General features: G+C 39.2%; 1 protein-coding gene across 1 annotated transcript; it reads left to right on the plus strand.

The window, feature by feature from the left end:
- The first annotated feature begins 827 nt into the window (after positions 1 to 827).
- Positions 828 to 18,248, plus strand: LOC124131593 (MFS-type transporter SLC18B1-like). The gene is made up of 14 exons (XM_046494961.2): positions 828 to 985; positions 4,737 to 4,895; positions 6,456 to 6,551; positions 7,012 to 7,085; positions 10,275 to 10,422; positions 12,202 to 12,270; positions 12,630 to 12,726; positions 13,673 to 13,809; positions 14,761 to 14,859; positions 15,233 to 15,327; positions 15,825 to 15,920; positions 17,620 to 17,694; positions 17,862 to 17,955; positions 18,054 to 18,248. Exons 2-14 carry the CDS (start codon positions 4,755 to 4,757, stop codon positions 18,144 to 18,146), a joined length of 1,314 nt encoding a protein of 437 aa, XP_046350917.2. The 5' UTR covers positions 828 to 985; positions 4,737 to 4,754; the 3' UTR covers positions 18,147 to 18,248.
- Positions 18,249 to 20,345: the final 2,097 nt, after the last annotated feature.

The raw sequence follows: 20,345 nt of genomic DNA on the forward strand, positions 1-20,345 counted from the left end.
TGCAACACATATTTCGATTCTGCAACTGGTGTTGTCACTTATATTTGAATATAGAAGTATTAATCCTGCAGGTAGATGTACAAACCATACACAAATAGAATTGCTATTGTCGAGGTAATGTGAGTTAGATCATATTTCCTACTTTATATAACAGTGTGTGCGGGTGTGGATGTGATATTGTATCGTATAAATGTAAACTTAAGTATCGCGAAAAAAGGAAGCTTTGTAGTGAGCCCCACCACTAACTACACATACATATATAGCTTGTTAAATGATTTTGATTTCATTTGAACAAAAGTGGCCGAATAATGGCCGTAAATAGCTTTTTCAAAATCTAGAAGAGACATACGTGCATGTGTCCAAGGGCGTTGGTTTCGGCCCTCGGATGGTAGCTCAGGGTGATGACGGATGACAAAACTCAGGGATGAAGTTTAAGACGACAGCAGCCGTATTTATTGATGCAGGTTGAAATGAGTCGAAAGGGTACATGTTGATAAGAACGTGACAGAACGCACACAGGGACCAAGTGGCCAATCTTCCCGGGTGGGAGAACCGTTCTGTCACTTACACGAGTCGATCTTCTGGCTGTCTCCAGGCTGTCTCCCTGACTGACCATGCCAGTCGGGTTTTGTAGAGCGAGGTATTACGTAACGTGTGGCAAGGTCATTGTCCCACGTGTATGTATATACGTAAGATCAGCCGACTCGAGGAGATGTTAACTGAAATTTATTGATAGCGCTGGAGATTAAGGGTCCTGCCCGGAGGCGTGTAAACAGTTAAAACTGTTGCCGATTCAGTACTCAAATGACAGTTTCCTGTGTATCAAATCATAGCGTTGTATCCACGAGACAATGCATGATGTGATCTAATCAAACGCACAGGTGTCGGCTATGACACGCTTAACATATATAAACCAGGTGTGATCCAGGTGAGATATGATCCAGGGTGAAGGGATAGATCTATTTGCTGTGGAGCTTTTGTGAAGGTGAGATTTAACATACTTACCGATATATGTTCTTATAGATAAACATTGAGAACATAATATAACAGACCATACTAGTTGTAGCAACAACTATATTCCAAAATAAGAGTAATATGAACGTATTTTCTCTGGCGCGCATGGTAATGGTTAAAGGTGTTTATAATGTAAATGTAAAATATTGACTGAGTTTTTTGCTGCCATTGGCACCGTCTTAGACTCGAACCATAAACATTTTAACCATAGAATAGCACCCTTGTTTGTAATCGGCACTGTGTTTTCACATACTGTTGTTCAGTATATACATGTTTTTTATATGAAAATGCCTCTACACGTATCTCTGTTTTAACTGTCTTTGCTTTTAGAGTGCAATGACAATTATCGTTACATAAAATATCAAGCCATCACATCGTTTTGACCGGCACATGTACATGTTATTGTTGTAAATAAGTAAATAATCGTATTCAAAAAGGCATCAATACGAATAACGGGCAACAATCAATGAAAAGTGAAAAAAGGGATATTTGAAACGCTTATTAAATTTGTGTTCTAATTTTTTTATAGGTATCTAGACGTGGGATAAGTTAGCTACTATGGAGGAAGTACCATTTAGTTATGTGTATAGCTTTTGCAAGACTGCTAGGACAATGCTTCAAATCCTATAACAATTGTTGTGAAAATTAGACATTATGTCCAATATTAGTTCATATTAAAGTCAAATAACAGGAATTGTTATGTTTATGCTATTGTGAACAATATGATAAAGGGTTAGGCGGTTCCCAATACCGTATTAATTCATGTTGTATGCGACAGATGTTGAACTTTGAAAAAATCCACGCTTTGTTCTTCTAAACAACAAACTGTCATTTCTAACAGATACGCCAATCACTCACTGTACTATTCAAATGCAAATTAAATATAACGATTGTTATCAGTGAATGGGGATTAAAATAGGTTCAGTAAACTCCAATGTTATATGTGTATACCACATACAGACAATGCAGTATCAACTAACACTGTACATCTCAGTGACATGAAACCCTCATCAAAGGTCGCCTATAAATATCCCTACATCTCAGTCATCGCGATAAGCGTTCAGTCGTTCGAACTAAATCATGAAGTTTGCACTCAAATATATACTAAGTCAAATTAAAAACTTCACACGTTTAAAAGTAATCCCATATATGATATACAACGGACAAATGTATTAGAGAAGGTAACTGTTAATCATTAATGTCCAAAGAAGGATTTTAATTAACGGTGGTAACCATAATTTGTTCCAAGCACCTACGGTATTCGGTTATAACATCAACAGTTTAAATCATAAGTCCCAAGCACGAGAATCTGATGGTACACAAGTTCAGTAGCGTGTATGGCCACCATGTGCGTTGACAACTGCCACACAAAGCCTCCGCATGGACCTTATGATGCTTGTGAACACATGATTGGGAAGACGACGTCATTGTTGCTGCAAAATGGTGCCAAGATCTTGCAAATTCTGTGGTTGGTTCTGGAGAGTGCGCAGACTTCTGCCAAGAGCATCCCAGACGTGTTCGATGGGATTGAGGTCGGGAGACCTTGACGGCCAGTCAATGACGTTGACTCCCGCATTCTGAAGGAAATTCCTTGTCAAAATTGCTGTGTGGGGTCTGGCATTGTCGTGTTGGAAGATCAAACCGGGTCCATGTGCTGCCATAAAAGGCAGAAGTTCTGGTGCCAGTACCTGGTCGCGGTAAGCAGCAGCGTTGAGGTTGCCACGGATGACAAGAAGCCTGGAACGTGCATTGCCACAGAAAGCACCCCACACCATGACACTTCAGCCTCGAAATCTGTCAACTTCCTGTACACAACACTGGGCGTAACGTTCATGACGGCGCCTCCACACCCTCGCCCTACCATCAGCAACTCGAAGATTAAATCGGGATTCATCACTGAAGACGACTTGATTCCAATTCCTCTGAGTCCATCGTAAGTGTCGCTGTGCCCACAATTGACGTTGACGTCTGTGTAATTGAGTCAGAATCGGCCCGCAGTATAGCTGTCGTGCTTGAAGACGAGCAGTTCTCAGACGGTTTCGAACAGTTTGCGCACTCAGTCTACCCCTAAACAGTTTATTTCTGGTTGATGTAGCCGTCACAAATCGGTTACAGAGGTGACGTAAGACAATCTGACGATCCTCTGCATGTGACGTCACACGTGGTCGACCTGGCCGAGGGCGATCAGCGGTGGTACCCGTTTGCTGTAGACCCGTCTGTAAATCATAAACAGTCCGTCGACTACAACCCATCGTCCTTGCGACTTCAGCTACGGACGTTCCCGTCTGCAACATGCCGATGGCACGTTCACGTTGCACATTTGAAAGGCGTGGCATGACAAATGGCCGTAGAGACTTTTGTTTTCTTGTGTTTTTCTTTTTTTGTTAATGACTGCTAACGAGTACGGCTCAAAACATGTGCGGTATTATGGCCACGTGACCAGTTGCACGTTAAAAAACACTTTTGCCACTATAGTGCTGTGCACATGATTTTGATGGATTCACCTGCACAAAAACGGGTGTTATCTGACGACAATACATGGCCATTCCTGTTTAAATACACAATAAGGGCCCACAATGATAACTGGTCAAAATGTTAAAATTTTAGGATTGTGAAGTTTTTAATTTGGTTCAGTATATTAAAGTACTTGGGAGAGTTGCTTGAAAACTTTGAACCACTTCGAAAATTTGTCTTTGTTTGCAATTTTGGAATAATTACAGCGTAAATGTGACAGCCTGTCGCTGTGGCCAGTGTAAAAACCACGTTCTAGAAACCAGGATGTTGATCTTGTAAGACGTTCTCTGATTTAAGCACCGAAAGTAGGCAAGGGCAAGTAGACACTCGGCTGCAGTGTAGGCTAATGGACACTCCTGCCCCCAAAAGGAAGAGGTGTGTGTACATAGTGGCATTATAATTCGAAATACTCTTGTGTATGTACACATTTTATTTCTAAATATTTATGTACACATTAAGAAGGAGAAGAAGCTTGTACAACATTCTATTACATGGATGCACTGGTACATGTGTACATCTCTTTCGGGTCTTCATTCTCAGTTTCTGAATTTTTTGTATGAGGCTCAACGCCGCACCCAGCACTATTCCAGCTATATGACGGCGATCTGTAAATAGTCGAGTCTCAATCAGAAGATCTATTGACTGACATGACATGAACTCCTCTCTACGAAACGACAGTTTGACAAAATAAGTTAAAATAGTTGCAATATAAGTATGATATATATATATATATGTTATATATATATAATGATACAATGAAACATTCCACCAGACTGATGTGCGTGATTTGCAGATGGAATGCTGCGTTACAAAAGAAGAATGCTACAGTTAGGCACTGTGTCCTGAATTGACTCTGTGCCTTGGAAGACTGTTAATTCAGCAGTGGCAAGCTTAGATCTATTAAAACACGTTCCTCTGTTCGATGAGCTTTCAAATCACAAACGGCAAAACGCAAAATTACTTGGAACACCCGTTGACTGTGCCTGTTTAACCTGTACTGCAAACAAAGTAAAATTTTTACATTAATAGGTATATGGCTTTAATGTCCAACTTGTCCGAGGAGATTAGTAGAGTGAATAAAGTCCAATAAACAAAAATCCATAATGCACTTTTAACTTAGCGGAAATTCATTGAAATAAATGATTTCATCTATCACAATGTGTGACCATAATTAGTTACCGTTTCGTAAATCATGCATTTCATTTCAGCATTCAGCGTATCTCACAATGGCAGATTCTGTCATCGCTGAAAACTCGCCAAAAGTTACGGACACCAGGAGGAAAACAGTAACACTGGCAGTCATTGTTCTGTCCAACTTCTGTGCTGTGTGCTGTATGTCCCTCATGGCACCCTTTTACGCAATAGAGGTGAGCGATATATCGAACACAAATGTTAAACCCTGTCACCATCTTAGACATATGTGCCGCGCGTATCATAAAGATGTTTATGCTCTAATTATACACATTATTGGCATGTGTGGTATATGTGATGAGTATATTACAATTAGATATGATATCTTCTTGCTATATCATGTGATACAGTCACTAGTTACCTCGAGTAGGAATTGCTTGGAATTGTGTTGAGGGTATTTATTGTGACGATATCTGCACATAATGTGCAAATGTTTAATAACAAGCTTTGTCATGTCTTGATGTTGCTTTAGTCACTTATTCCCGATGCCTAAATTATGGCTTTAATCGTACATATACAGAAGATACCCACTGACCCGATTACCTGGCTATTATACAACAAACAACAAAGCTACATTTCCAAAATATAGACTCATTTAGAAGTTTCTGATGATGTTTAACTGAAGCAGAAAGTATTTTGCAGTTCACTTAGTACAACCAAATCGAAAATTTCCCCTATGATCTATGCATGCAGTTACTTCTGACCTAAACCATTGAAAATCCCCCCCCCCCCCCCCCCCCCCCACCCCGAATTAAAAAAAAACTGTCATGCTGTTGATTATGGACGGGAAGTATCGTGCCCATCACGGTCATCACGTCGGGGGTGGCTGAAAGCACTTTGTAAAGGAACCGAGTACCGTATCCAGTTCCAGTTGTCTAAGAATGGTACTAATGTCATGTGAAGTTCAATATTACTGGCGGGACGAACAATTAAGCATTTCAAAACATTTCAAAACTGATCAAATGAACTAAAATATTTTGATAATGTCGGATGTGAATGTTTATCTTTTTTATGCCAAATAGAGGCGATTCTTCAATATGGATGTGCGATTCGGTGTCATAATAAATAATAGAGAGAGTCGAATATCTGCCATGCGAAAGTAAATTTATTTTCAATAACCTAGTTGATCAGCTTTCCAACAAAGAGCGCCACATGTAGATCTAAAAGCCCGAAACTCTAACCCTTTGTAGTTAACACTATGTGTCAACTTTCACTGTATGTATTGGTCTAAGGTCTCACATACAAACATGATTGGATGAATCAGAAGGCATATGTCGTAACTAGTTTTCAATGCAAGGCGAAAATCAGAAATCGGTCTGCCTGAATCAGTTAAGTAAATCGACCCGTAAAGATCCGGGTAGAATAGGTCTTCAAAACCCATATTTGCCGTAAAACGCGACTATGCTTGTCGTAAAAGGCGACTAACGGGATCGTGAAGTCAGGCTCGCTGACTTGGTTGATGCATGTCATCGATCCCAATTGCATGCGTGGATCGATGCTCATGATGAAAATCACTGGATTGTCTGGTCCAGACTCGATTATTTACAGACCGCCGCCATAGCTGGAATATTGCTGAGTGCGGCGTAAAACAACAAACCAAACCAAACCAAACCAAAGTTAAGTCAATCTGCGTGAGTCAATCTGTCAACGGTAATGTAGATACATGTAATGTTTACAAAAAGACCATCGGTAACACTCTTACTGTTATGCTTGTTTTCTAATTGTTTTAATTTCAGGCAGCTAAAAAGGGTGTCAGTCTGACTGTCGTTGGTATCATTTATAGTTCATCGGAATTAGTCACGTTTCTCACATCGCCAGTATTTGGACATATGGTAAGTTTTAAACTGAAGTAATCTTATTTCGATACATCAGCATCTAACGCTTCTAATTTATTAATATGTATGAAATAGGAAGAAATATACTTCTGACCTAAACCATTGAAACATGTAACTGCATGCATAGATCATAGGATGTGTCATATTAAAATATGTTTGTTTGTTGTTTAACGCCCTACTCAGCAACATTCCGGCTGATATATGATGGCGGCCTGTGAATAATCGAGTCTTGATCAGACAACCCAGTGAGTGACATCACGAGCATCGATCTACGCATTTGGGATACAGTGACATGCATCAACCAACTTAGCGAGTCTAACCTCCAGATCCTGTTGGTCGCCTCTTACGATAAGCATGGGTTTCTGAAGACCAATTCTAAGCCGAAATAACGGGGAGAAATAGGTTTGTCACAATTTTACATCACAAGTGATACGAATGATGAAACTTTATTTTTCAGTTATCCAAGTACAATCCACGTCCTTTCTACATTGCCGGACTATGTCTATTTGGTGCCTGTGATATAATATTCGGGTAATGTGCTTTGTACGAATGTAATGGGAATGTTCTCAATGAACGACAGTTTAATCATACACCAGGTTGTGACTGATTTCAGGTTTGATAATTGCATTTACATGGATATTAATATATTCTATTCAGTAGAGCATAATACTACTACTGGTATCTTTTACATGAGTCAACAAGCATTCGGAAGTTTTACAAAGCCACATAGTGACAATAATAAACCCTTCTTTAACCATCAAGATGCATTTATGTTTATTTGAGACGTTTATTGCAGAAACTAGGAACTGATTAACATACTATTAAGATTGTGTGAAGTTGAATTATAGTTTGACCAGAAATTATTGGGAGAGAATATTGTAAATTATAGATTTATTAAGTCATAGACCAATAGAGAGATAGGTTTGTCCAACAAACACTGCTTACCTAACGCTACAAACTGTTGAATATTTTGTCAGACACCTCTTTTCCTAATACATGGTCCAATGGGGCGAGGCATACTGACTATCAAGGAAGTAAGAAAATCATGTCATAATTAGAGGTTATTTTATGGCAGCTTTCGTATCATACCCCATATTAACCCAAGACCTCCACATCAGCCTGAGCCTAAAACATCTCTAAATTCCGTTTATGACGTAAAGTTCACCTTGTTTGGATGCAAGAAGACGCACCAAGGGACAAAAGTCTAATTTCTTACCCTCCGAGCTGATAGATCGCCCATTCAAAATGCATTGAAAAGCCATATCAGCCCGACAGGGGGTGTAATACCAACCTTTCCTACACACCTGTGAGTGAGAAACCCATTTGAGATAACTGGTATCAAACATGTGTGAGATCGAATTCCAGGCCTGTGATTGGCTACTCCATGGTGATGACCTAAGGTCAGATTATGACGGACTACTTTCCTGATTGTAATTCATTGATAAGATGCTCGTGCTTCAGTCGAATGTTCACCTACGTCTGTGAACGATAATTTTTAGAGTGTAAACCCTCTGGATGCCACATCGACATATATGTCCCTCCTCTTCAACCCTCACTTCGAAGTCGAATCAAATACAAAATAAACTACGCACACTAATACAATTCACTGTTTTGAATTCTGTGGGAAATTTCCTCTTCTGTGATATCATTCACTGCCATTTTAGGCAAAGCAAAATTACTGAAAGTGACCTATGAAAATTCAGTACATCGTAAATCGGCAGTTTTGACACATTACTAAATCACTATTCACGGCGTTATTTACACTGTGTTTAAAAAATCTAAATATCGGATATTTACTCGAAGAATTGAATTGAATATAAAGAGCTTATAAATAGCTTATTAGTCATCATGTGTATGTGTTTGTCATTTATACTCACTTATGATAATTTTGATACGTCGCCTAGAATGGTTTAGAATGTTTTCCGCCATTTTGGATAGTGTTTACAAAATCACGTTTCAGGTGCCGATTATTATTGAGAGTCCCGTATAGCATCAAATGACAAATGGTCCTTGTCACCAATAAAAATTATCTAGATGAAATCAAACGAAATAAATAAGGTGTGGAAAAGAACACTGTGCTCAGAGAACTGTACTTGTTAAAATGTAAACAAAGCGAAATTCAGATTTTACACTGTGAAGCGTTTTCTCCTAATAGAGCTATCCATTCGTCTAATATTGCATACACTGGCTCACGCGTTTGAGACTATTTATGGGAAGAGTATCGTAGCACGAATTATGGAATTAAAAATATATACATGACAATGATCAAGTAAATTCAACAGAAATCGTAAAAGTTTCCGTCCTGAGTGACGCCATCAAAGTCACGCACAACGACGACGGTAGTTATCTGCATTTCTGACTAATTCTCTTGGTTACATTGGAAAACATAAAACAAATAACAGTACGCAGATTGTCAGAATGTTTCTGATTACTTACATGACACATTTATGTGTATACGATCCCTCAATCAACAATAATCCTGCTCTGGAAATCTCGCGTACTGTTGTCAGTGAACACGCCATTTTGTAAAAGTCGGTCAGCGGTAGTGATGTCATACGGAAGTAAACATTGTTGTACATATTTGGTCTTTTCTTTGAGGTGAAAACATTTCGGCCTCGGCATGCGGCGTGTTCTTTGGCCTTATCCATGTTTGCATTATCACATTCGCCTTGATAATCAAGATATCGCGGAAAACCTTTTTGTCACATTATTTATGCGTAGTAAGCCGTACGTCGGATAGCGTCACTCATGACCGTGATGTTATGTATAAATGCGCCACTGCGATCATGAAAATAGACAAAAGGCATCGATTCGATGCTAAAAAGTTTCAATTTAAGGGTGTGTAAGAAACAGATTACTGTACTCGTACCTGTCAGATGCCATTTACCTTACAACGAGTTGTTTCAAAACGTATCTAACGAGCGAAAGCGAGTTATATACGTTTTGAAACAACTCGTTGTAAGATGAATGGTATCTGACAGACACTCGTGTAGTAATCTCTGTGTAATAGAATGGAACTGACGACAATGGATAAATGAAAGCCAGCTAGATAATTAGCACCGACATTGATCAAGGCAATAAATCCTAAACACTTGGCAAATAGGTTCCCTGGTCATGGCTCATGGCTGGCTGGTGTCTCCTGATGGCAATGGCTTCTTGTAGTTTTCTTTGTCGCCAGTTTTTGTTATTGATAGACAGACCTTTGGTGGTTTCCAACGTGATGCTATGGTCTAGGTTCTTGAAGATGTGTTCGGAAATAGCGGATTTTAGGTCAAGTTTGTTGACAGAGGTCTGATGAGTCTGGTGTTGAGGGGTCTGAGTGTTTCGCTCACATACTGGTGGCCACAGTTGTAGGGGATCTTGTATATACACCCTTTCGGGTTGGGAATTGGAAACTTAACAACTTGCGCCTCTGCCATGAAGGCAAACATACAGGATTGCACCCAGAAAGTCATGACAGGTTCCGATGATCACGTTGGCTCGAATGTCATGATACTTCTTTGTTTGCCAGCACCACACTGAAGACATTACTTAAGTCTACGACATGCATTTCACTGTGGCTCCCTCCCACATTAAGCGTACAAGCAAATGTGCAATTTACGATTAAAAGCGGTTCTACATCCTTTCCTCATTAAATAATTACCTACTGTTCACATTGGCTACCGGTACAAATATTGTAGACTGGATGAAAAAGATTTATTTTGTTATGTTTTTCCCCAGATGCCTAGACAAATTACCGCCAGGGACGCCATTTATTGTCGCTTGTTTCATCGTGAGGAGTGTAGAAGCATTAGGAACGTCAGCCGTTATGACCGCAAGCTTTACAATTGCAGGGTTTTGTTTTCCAGAAAGAGTCGCCACAGTATTCGTAAGTAAAAGGTCGTCACAATCGTTTGTTGTTTGTGATTATAACAGTTCACACTGTTGTTTCTTGAAATACGTGATCATTATCACCTTTCGTTTTATTGCATCACAACTTTATTTTTGTTATCAAGCAGTTATGTACATTCAATATTTTGCCATCCAGCCCATAATCCCAAGTAATCCAGTACCTGCAGGTAAAAACATAACTGTGCTTATGTAATATCCACATTAGTCTTAATATCTACAGTAGAGCCAGCTTCATTACATACTTACACGTATTTACATCACAGATTCAAATTGCATCACAATTGTGTTTTTTTCTTCGGTACCATATTCCTAGTCTACAAAATTCTTAACACATACGTATCAATTCACATTTCAACATTATAAATAAGCATTGTAATGCACATATTAGGAAAACAAAATGAAATAATGAACTTTATAACATACTCTTCAAAAAAAAGAAACGCATAGTAAAAAATAAGGATTTATTAAGCGGATGGAAAAGTATCTACACAGCATATGCGTGAACACAATCAGATGAAATTGGACACAGTGATCGATAAAAGCATTGTTGTCATTTTCAGCATTAATTCAGTTCGGTCATTGCACATGTGTAGCGACAAGGGGCGTCATGGTCCTTACCTGGTCACACCACCTCTTGCAGCCGTCACTGCTCGACACCTCCTTGGCATAGATTGCACAAGTCGTTGGATTCTTTCGTGAGGAATTCTTCTACCCGTGTAGGATAGGGCTCCCCACACCACGACACTCCCTCCACCAAATCGGTCCACCTGTCGAACGCAGTTCGGCGCAAAACGCAAAGTCGACGTCTGTATACACGTTGTCTTCCATCCCGTCGTTGAAGGAGAAAACGTGACTCATCGCTGAACCAAACGCGTCGCCAGTTCCTGCGATCCCATGCCTGTACTCTGTTGCACCACCGGACACGTCGTTGACGGTGTAGACGTCGCAAGACAGGTCCAACTTTTGGTCGTCTCGCTCGAATTCCCACTTCCCTCAGACGATTTTTGAGGGTTTGGTCGGAAATTCTTCGCATACCAGGCACGTGTCCTGCAGTGTCCGTTGCTGTAGCAAATCGATTCCGAAGGTGATGCAACCGGGTGTACCGATCCTGAGCAGGGGTGGTCACTCTTGGTCTTCCACTTCTGGGATGATCTTGAGTCGAATGAGTGCGGGTATATCGATCCCATATCGTGCTTTGGTGAACGTTGAAGAGCCTTGCAACGGCAGACTGGGACGCCCCTGCTTCCAAACGTCCAATGGCGATATTTCGGTCAGCTGCAATCAATTTTTCGATCTCCGTTCACGTCAGAAAATTCGTAATGAACTGATGAATTTTGTACGGTCTTTTATAGTCAGTGTCTCTATTCTTGTTTCCAACACTTTACACGTGCATTGTGCTGAAAACTTTTTATGAAAGCAATTTCCGTGCATCCTTTGCATTTTTGCTGATATACATTTGCAAAGAACAACATTTTGAGATGTGTTTGCGCGCAATACACAACAAACATGACATGATTAACGGGAATCAAACATAAGAATTTTCTTTATGACGATTGCTGGGAAAAGGAAATCTAATTGGAATTCTCAAAACACCTATGCGTTTCTTTATTTGAAGCGTGTATATTAATATAACCATCATAAAGTGTTGCTTTAGCTAACATATTAAGGTGTTCAAATACATGTAAGCCTAACACTGAATATCCTTGTGAGCTACACTGCCGAGTCGGTCCTTTCTTACAATTATCCTGTTTTGTAGAGCGTGTTAAGGACTGCAGTTGGAATTGCGTTAATGATTGGGCCAGCATTAGGAGGTGCTTTATATCAGGTGAGAGGCTTCATTCGCTTAATGCAACTGTATCACATTAACATTACACAAGTATGTCGTTGTTCAGTTTTTTTAATGGACAACAAACATGGCAGTTTTCAACCATTAAAGAGCTATTATTATCAATATAATGCTAACAATCATATACTATGCGTATCGTAAAATCATTGAATGAACATTTCGAATGATTCATAATAATCGTTCCCTATATCAGGAGTATCATGTATGCATACGAATAAATAAATAAATGGCAAAACTCGTTCCTTTTGGCAAAAATAACACTTTACTGTTTAATGTAAAATGTGCAAAAATGTATATGTTATGTACTGCTGCCATATCAGTTATGTTTATAACATCAGTTAGGTGGGTATGGACTCCCCTTTTGGGTACTCGGGAGCTGCACGTTTGTCTGTGGAGGCGCCTCCTGTCTTCTACTTCCTCACCAAGAAGCAAAACGTGAGTACCCTAACATCAGACATCACTTCCAATCAAGTATCATTCATCGTTTAGTGTGGTTATTTATATAATACCATGGTAAACCATTGGACATTATATCCTTTATTTAAAATTCTAAACAACTCAATGCGTGATCTTATTTTACTGGAATAAGTAAAAATACCAGGTAAGCTACAATCTTATTCTATTTCAATAATAGTTAACCCATAAATGTTCCGATGAAAGTATTGTCTGGATTTGGCTGTCAATACATTTAATGTCTCCACTAAATGAATTGGGATCTGTATGTTAAAAGTATCACCTCAAAAAGATTTGTTCATTGCCGTTTGACATTTGACATGGTATCTATTATACTTCGATTTACTGATGATATAATGTGACATAAGGCAAAGGTGTATCTCTCACCCCAAAATATAAATGTTGTCACAACTTTGCGGGAAGGTTATAAGGTTATAAGGTTAACGCCCTTTCATCGTTGTGTCACCGTTATGTGTTTGCCACCCTGACTTGTACGCAAACGCCTTTGAAGGTAATCCTCGACCAAGTAGGTTGCAACACATGAGATACATAACAGGGACTTAATAGATTAAGAAATCCTTTTTTCCAAAAGGAAATAATCCTATTTTGGTCTACAGGACAAACGAACCCAAGCATCATACTGATTTTCAGTGATCCATACATATAATTTTCACACCTAGTTTTGCCTTTCGCCCAATGGTACCTGTTTCAGCGGATAACCAACACTGGTTATTCTCTGGTTTTGACATGTTGTAACAGACACAAAGCATATACATTGAAAGAAACAATAATTGGAAAATTGAACGAGTAAAAAGTAAAGTTTGCTGTGAACACATCTCTGTTCATTTCTATGATGCTATATAACATGCACGAGTAATTGGTATCATGTCTTCTGGACTGATAGCATTTTGATAACATTTTGTTGTAGTTGTTCCTTCCAAACAGAGCCTGTCTGGTGTCGGGTTCTTTAGAAGTACATTGGTGTGGTTTGGAATCCTCTCGATCTTCTCTTCTCAATTTGGCATATGCTCCCTGTTCCCGTTCTATGCCCAGCACTTGCTACAGGTAGGTATAACTGAAAGCGACAAAACCATTCCATAATCCTGGGATATTTCTGTTAAAAGGAGAGCACATTGTACGGTTTCGACTATATCATAAGCATGTGTTTTTGATTCATTTGGTGTTCGATGTCTAACCGTCACAAACACAGGCAAAGGCAAGTTGTTCACCTGAAAAAAAAACCAGGGATATATGGTACAAGTCAAAATCGGGAATTCCTTTGACATCATTTTTGTCACTGATGCGTCCAATTTGGAAATGTCCTTCAAATGCCATAAAGCTGTTTGAAAAGCTTACTAAGGCCTTGAATGCCACACCTATGATCAAATATGATGGATGCTCTTTGAAATGGTCGTGGAAAGAGCCTGCTACTCGAGCCGATGTACATTAGAAGTTGTGAAATGTAGACAGTAAAGTCTGGAACTTCAGAAATATTGCTTGACGTAAAGCGAAAGAAGAAATCATCCCTTTTGTCATATCTTCTTGTGGATTGTTTCTTGTCACTTTATAACTAGTTCTAAATATGAAACATATGATCATGAACCAGTTTCACTTGTCTCTTTTATGATTAGGTCAGGTGGGTAAATCAGTGGAGACAATTGGCTATAAGACCGTTATCGAACGATAGCAGATCATCGCAATACCTTAAGCTAAAGTCAAACATATTGACCAAATTCCCTTGTTTTGATTTTGCCAATAACTATCACTTGATAAATATGTGAGCGGAAAGCGTCTGTGCATCATACGATGAATGTATAACCCGGCGATATGATGAATGATAATATGTAATATGTATATTGATTAAAACGTAATTTTAACGAGATATTCGTAAGGAAACCATTTAATATGCATTCAAACATAGTGTAACCTGCAGCGTTTCACGTATTGCAGCGTACCAATTTAGACATGAACAAATGTCCAGAGAGTTTACCTACTTGAGACGATCTATTGTTTCAGTTTAATCTAAACCAAGGTATCATTGGGGTCATCTTCATGGCAGCACCAACCGCCTACACAGTTGCCGTGCCTCTATGGGGACATCTCCTTGATCGCAACGTATGTAATGTGGAACAGTACCAGTGTTTCAAGGGTTTACTAGTTGGTTGCGACTTTGTTGATGATGTGTCATCATGAAATTACTAACTGGCAACAAGATAATAATTCTTGATCATTTTAAAAAAGTGAGTAAGTGTTTTGTAACACTTTAAACAATATATCCTCTCACTGGAGAAAACAGGAATATACGGTAATAATTCACCCCTGTATGCGACAGTATAGGTATGTATTGCATCCGTATAATTCTTGTCAAAACACGGCTTTCTCTTTAAAAAGCAGAATTAGTTGTTTGATGACCAGTGTACATATACATGTGCAACGCGTAAATGTGTAAGTTATTATTAAATGTGTCAATAATTCCTTGTTATAATAGGTGCCAGCCGTCCCATCTTTGTGCATGGGAATGTGTTGTCTATCCATCAGCTACTTATTTTTTGGACCGGCTCCATTTTTGCGTTTTGTTCCCACGTAAGTGTTGGCATCAGATCTCTTGCGAACTCAATATTCAGCTTAAGCAGTGCCCGCTTACTTTGAAGAGATTGAGTCATCATATTATTTGGTTTGGTTTGTTTTTCTACGCCGCACTCAGCAATATTCCAGCTATATGACGGCGGTCTGTAAATAATCTACCCACGCAATTGGGATCGATGACATGTATCAACAAAGTCAGCGAGCCTGACCATCCGATCCCGTTAGTCGCCTTTTACAACAAGTATGGGTTGCTGAAGACCTATTCTACCCCGGAATCTTCACGAGTCTCATATTATTTGGCACTTGCCTTAAAATAAAACATCCTGGACTCCTAGATCTCTCATCAGTAGTGTCTTACTCTACCTTCATTCGTACCCTCGTTTTGGTATTAATTACACTTGAAGCATGCACTTGTAGTAACCCACATACTATAATGCTAAGTAGCTATCACGGTAATCTTTACCACTTTACACAATGTTGTTTGTCTTTTCCAGCGTGTTGTGGCTGACAATACTGATGTCAGCCTTCATAGGATTTTTCTTTGCCCCAGTCACTGTCAGTTCCGTGAAGAACATATTCCAGGAGGCCAGGTGAGTTTCTACACATACCAAAACCAGTATTAATACACACGTTGTAAAAATGTTATGAAACATGATCTATTGATTCATTAATTCATGTACTCATTCGCCAGGTTGTTGTATAAACGAAATATGGAGGGTATATCTGAATATTGTAACGAGGTGACTTCCAAATTTAAATTCAGAATGTAACCCAGAAATCGGTACGCACAGAACTAAAGAGCAAAATAAGTAACTGATCACACAATATCAATGACTTATGAATAAAATAAGTTTTTTTGTTAGTTATTTAACGCCGGACTCGGCAATATTCCAGCTATATATGACGGCGGTCTGTAAATAATCGAGCCTGGACCAGACAATCCAATGATTGACATCAAAGCATCGATCCACGCGATTGGGATACGATGACATGCATCAACCACGTCAGCAAATGGAAATTCGACGACAAAATGGAAAATCGACGACATACAAGACGTCACGTCACGTAGCAATTGCGGTAGGCATCTCACATGACAGATGGGTATGACAAAGGTTTTAGCATGCTGGGTACTAGGACTTTCTGATCAGAAACGCTACACGTTCATCATCTCTCGTGAGAATTTACCTCGTTTATATGCGGATCCGGACTAGATATCAGTTAATGGAGCAGAGACAACTGACGTCTCCTTCTCCGAAGAAGCACAATCTGTTCCAAGGTGATGGCTTCGATCACAGGAGTCCGTATCTAAAAATAGACACCCTCATGCATATTCATGACCATCTCCACACGCGAGCCCGAACTCGCGTGTGGAGATGGTCATGAATATGCATGAGGGTGTCTATTTTTAGATACGGACTCCTGTGCTTCGATGTTCTGTGATTCTGATGGAATCCTACTGGTAGACAACTCATTGCAAGCCAATATGCTTGGGCAACTGCATGAAAATATCAGGGTAAAAGTCGTGGAAAATTAATTTAAATGTGTGTTGTTCCACCAGGTCAATGTCTATGCAAAGACATGCTGTTGCTATGGCTGCAATACTTGGCTGTGGATTTAAACTCATTGAACATCCAGATTTCGCAACGTCTAATTCCCTCCTCTTCCCAAAGAAAGAACAAAAGAAATGCCTGGCAAGCATCATGTAAATGATGATAAAGTAATTTCTCCCTGCGGTTATCTTTGTAAACGGCAAGGAGAAGGCCATCTAAACCAGTCCAATCCAAAGCTGTTCAGCATCTTTGACAACTCAATTAAAACAGTCTATCGTAGTTAGACTCGTTATTTGAGCGAGTGAGTTAATTATATTCTTGCCAATAATAGCAAAGCGTGCCACCTTTATGAGCCAGAGGTGATGCGGATTTTAGACATTACCACTTTGGTGAAACCCCCGAGCATGGCTATGGTGCGGATAAACTGAAAAACGTAATCAACGGAGTGACGGACGCAAATCGGCACAGCAGATATTGGCGCCTAAACCCAAAATGGTATATTATGGGCACTAGTGTTGAGTTTTTATGGTTCAACAATTGAACAAACAAACGTTGCCAATATAGTTTAATGATAACCTCACCACTCAAATGATGATTTACAGGTGAGGTGATACGATATCTAGTATTGCAAGTGGTACAGAGTTATGGACATATTTAACAGCGACAGTTGTTACAGTTATATGTTCCATTCACGTTCAACAGGGTTACCTTCAGTTCTTCGGACATGATCTTGTTTCAGAAATATGGGACTTGAGGATGATGGAGCTTTATTTGGGCCTCTGGCTGGCGTTATTCAATCTGCTACTTATTTTGGGTGAGTTATGTATTTCTTGCATAATATGTGATCTAACACGGGAAACGTTATTATTTCCAGAATTGACAAATGCATTCTCTTTCAGATCACAACAAAAGATGAAAAATTCTAATATGAAACTAACTCAATAGATGTTTTCTGTATTTAAACGATAATATATTTTACAGAAATTTCACCGGACCATTAGCAGGTGGAATACTGGTTCAACATTACGGATTTCCATGGACGATGACAGCATGTTCCATTTTCATTATGATCACTGTAAGTATCATGAAGTGTAAATGTCTCAAAGATTAAATACAAACGACACCTGACTCCATGTTTGACGTTCATGTGACTTTTTCTGTCTTCTTTTCCAGTTCCTGGCTTTCGTGCCATTCTTGTTGATCGGATTATGGAACAAAAGCAAACTGAAGAACGTAATCATGAAAAATTATTTAGAATTGAACTGATTTTACGGTTATGAGAGCATAAACATGTGAATTTCACAATTGAAGAGATGCGACTGAAGATCGACATCAGAATCAAATGTAAACACTGAAGATACTGCTGAATAAAGGACACACTGTTTTCAATGAAATAACGACCTCCAGGTATCTGTTGTTATTGACAGGCATGACCGTGTTTTTTAGCTGACAATTGACTTGCCTTTGCATGTGCTTGTGACGAGTGACACCACAGGGGCAGCATACGTGACCTTTTTGCGAACACCTGGTATCAACACTATTTGATATTGTTTCATAAATACAAGTCCATGATGCAGTAGGAGACGTACAACTCACACTGCTCTCAGTAGAGATTGCTTTATGGTTATGGAAACTGTTTTGTTGCTTTTATGAACTGACAGTAATCGGCTGCCTACTTCGCATCACGACAAACACATTCAGCAGCATCCAAGGGAAAGTCCTTACAGTTGGTTTGGTTGGTTTGTTTGATGTTTAACGCCGCGCTAAGCAATATTCCAGCTATATGACGGCGGTTTGTAAATAACCGAGTCTGGACCAGAAAATCCAGTGATTGACATTATGAGCATCGTTCCACGCAATTGGGACACGATGACATGCATCAACCAACAGATTATTGAAAATTGGTATATTGAGAAAATGTGAAAATGTGCTTTTTCTGATGACATACGGAAACATCAGCTTAGTTACATGTGTACTCTACTTTTTGAACAACATCACATTAAATCGTAACGAACAATTGATGACGACATTTTCAGTTATTTGCGACAATACGTTCTTATGAGAAATCTATGGGCCTCTTAATTTTATAATGCTTAACGAGAATTACTGTCTACCGTTCTGAGAGATAACAAAGAGTTTGTTTCCGTGGGCGTGCGTGTGCACGTGTTCGCATAAGTAAGTGAGTGAATGAGTGGGTAAGTAAATAAATACAATGAATCCTAATACAAGATATTAACCGTCCCAAAGTACACAAGCGTGATAACCTCTTTATCATACAATGTCATTCTTCAATCCTGTGCTCGAAAATCGCTTCCCACCTCACAGAAACATTACAGAAACGTTGCAAGTGGAATGTGCGCATTAATATATAGTACGCGGCAATCAATCGTTCTGCCGGATATAGTAATTGCCCTTTATCAAAGGGAAACTACTCTAACACTAGCAGTCGGCTTGTCCTGTCATAACGTTAGGAAATGCAATCAGATGTACACACAGCGACAAAACGAAACAAGGTAACAAATCTAACTGTTTTAATTTATGAAAAAGTTTCCAAGCCGCAGGGGAATATTCTTTTGATAGCGATAGCAATAATCCTAGTAGTTTCCCAAGATTCTCGATGGTTAATTCTGACTTGATCCCCGAATGACAAGGACGACGCCATGTTTGTTTATAAACAGTGAAACTAGTACCTACTTGACATTTGGTATTTGTATCTCTATCCGCATATAACCACAACGGATATCGTTTTTATTTGTTGGCTTTATCTTGCCGAGAAACCCAACCATTGTATGAGATAAACGAATATATCCCCCATGTTTTCGCGTTAAGGTCTACTGCAGGTTTTAAATACATGACGATTAGTTCGCTCAAGACAAACTTGCTTTCGTGCCTTCTCACTTTCACAGTTAATTTACTGTTTCTATTAATATAGCATGACATGCGAACGTATTCAGTACAGCCTACATCGAAATCGGAAACTGGTTCCATAATCAAGATAATATTAATGCCCATTCCATTGTTTTATGTTTGTACATTATTTCTTTGAATCTGAACATAAAATGTGACCCACCTGGAGAAAGGGGACCTTATGGGTATTAGGGTCCATATTGTTCTTTGACGTAAACTTCCGTAAAGACCGTGGACTGTAAAAAAATCGTATTTTTCTTTCGTTAGTTCGTAACGTAACAAAAACATTATTTCAAAGCAGTTCAGCATACATATCTCCTTTCAATTAATCAGACATATCTAAAAACTGCAGTTATTACATAAACGCGTGTCTCTGTAATAAATATGAAAAGCTTATCTATTGTGTTTTTGTGGTCCTAAGATACTGTAGTCTTAAAATATAATAAGACGTCAAAATGTGATTTTCATCCATAAGGTCCCTAATCTCATGGTTTGTCACAAATAATGATTTCAGTTCGAAAACGAAAACCGGAAGCTGCTTGGGGAGGACCGCCATAT

Source organism: Haliotis rufescens, unplaced genomic scaffold (genome assembly GCF_023055435.1).
Source record: "Haliotis rufescens isolate VD_foot unplaced genomic scaffold, xgHalRufe1.0.p SCAF_1, whole genome shotgun sequence".
Taxonomy (NCBI): Eukaryota; Metazoa; Mollusca; class Gastropoda; order Lepetellida; family Haliotidae; genus Haliotis; species Haliotis rufescens.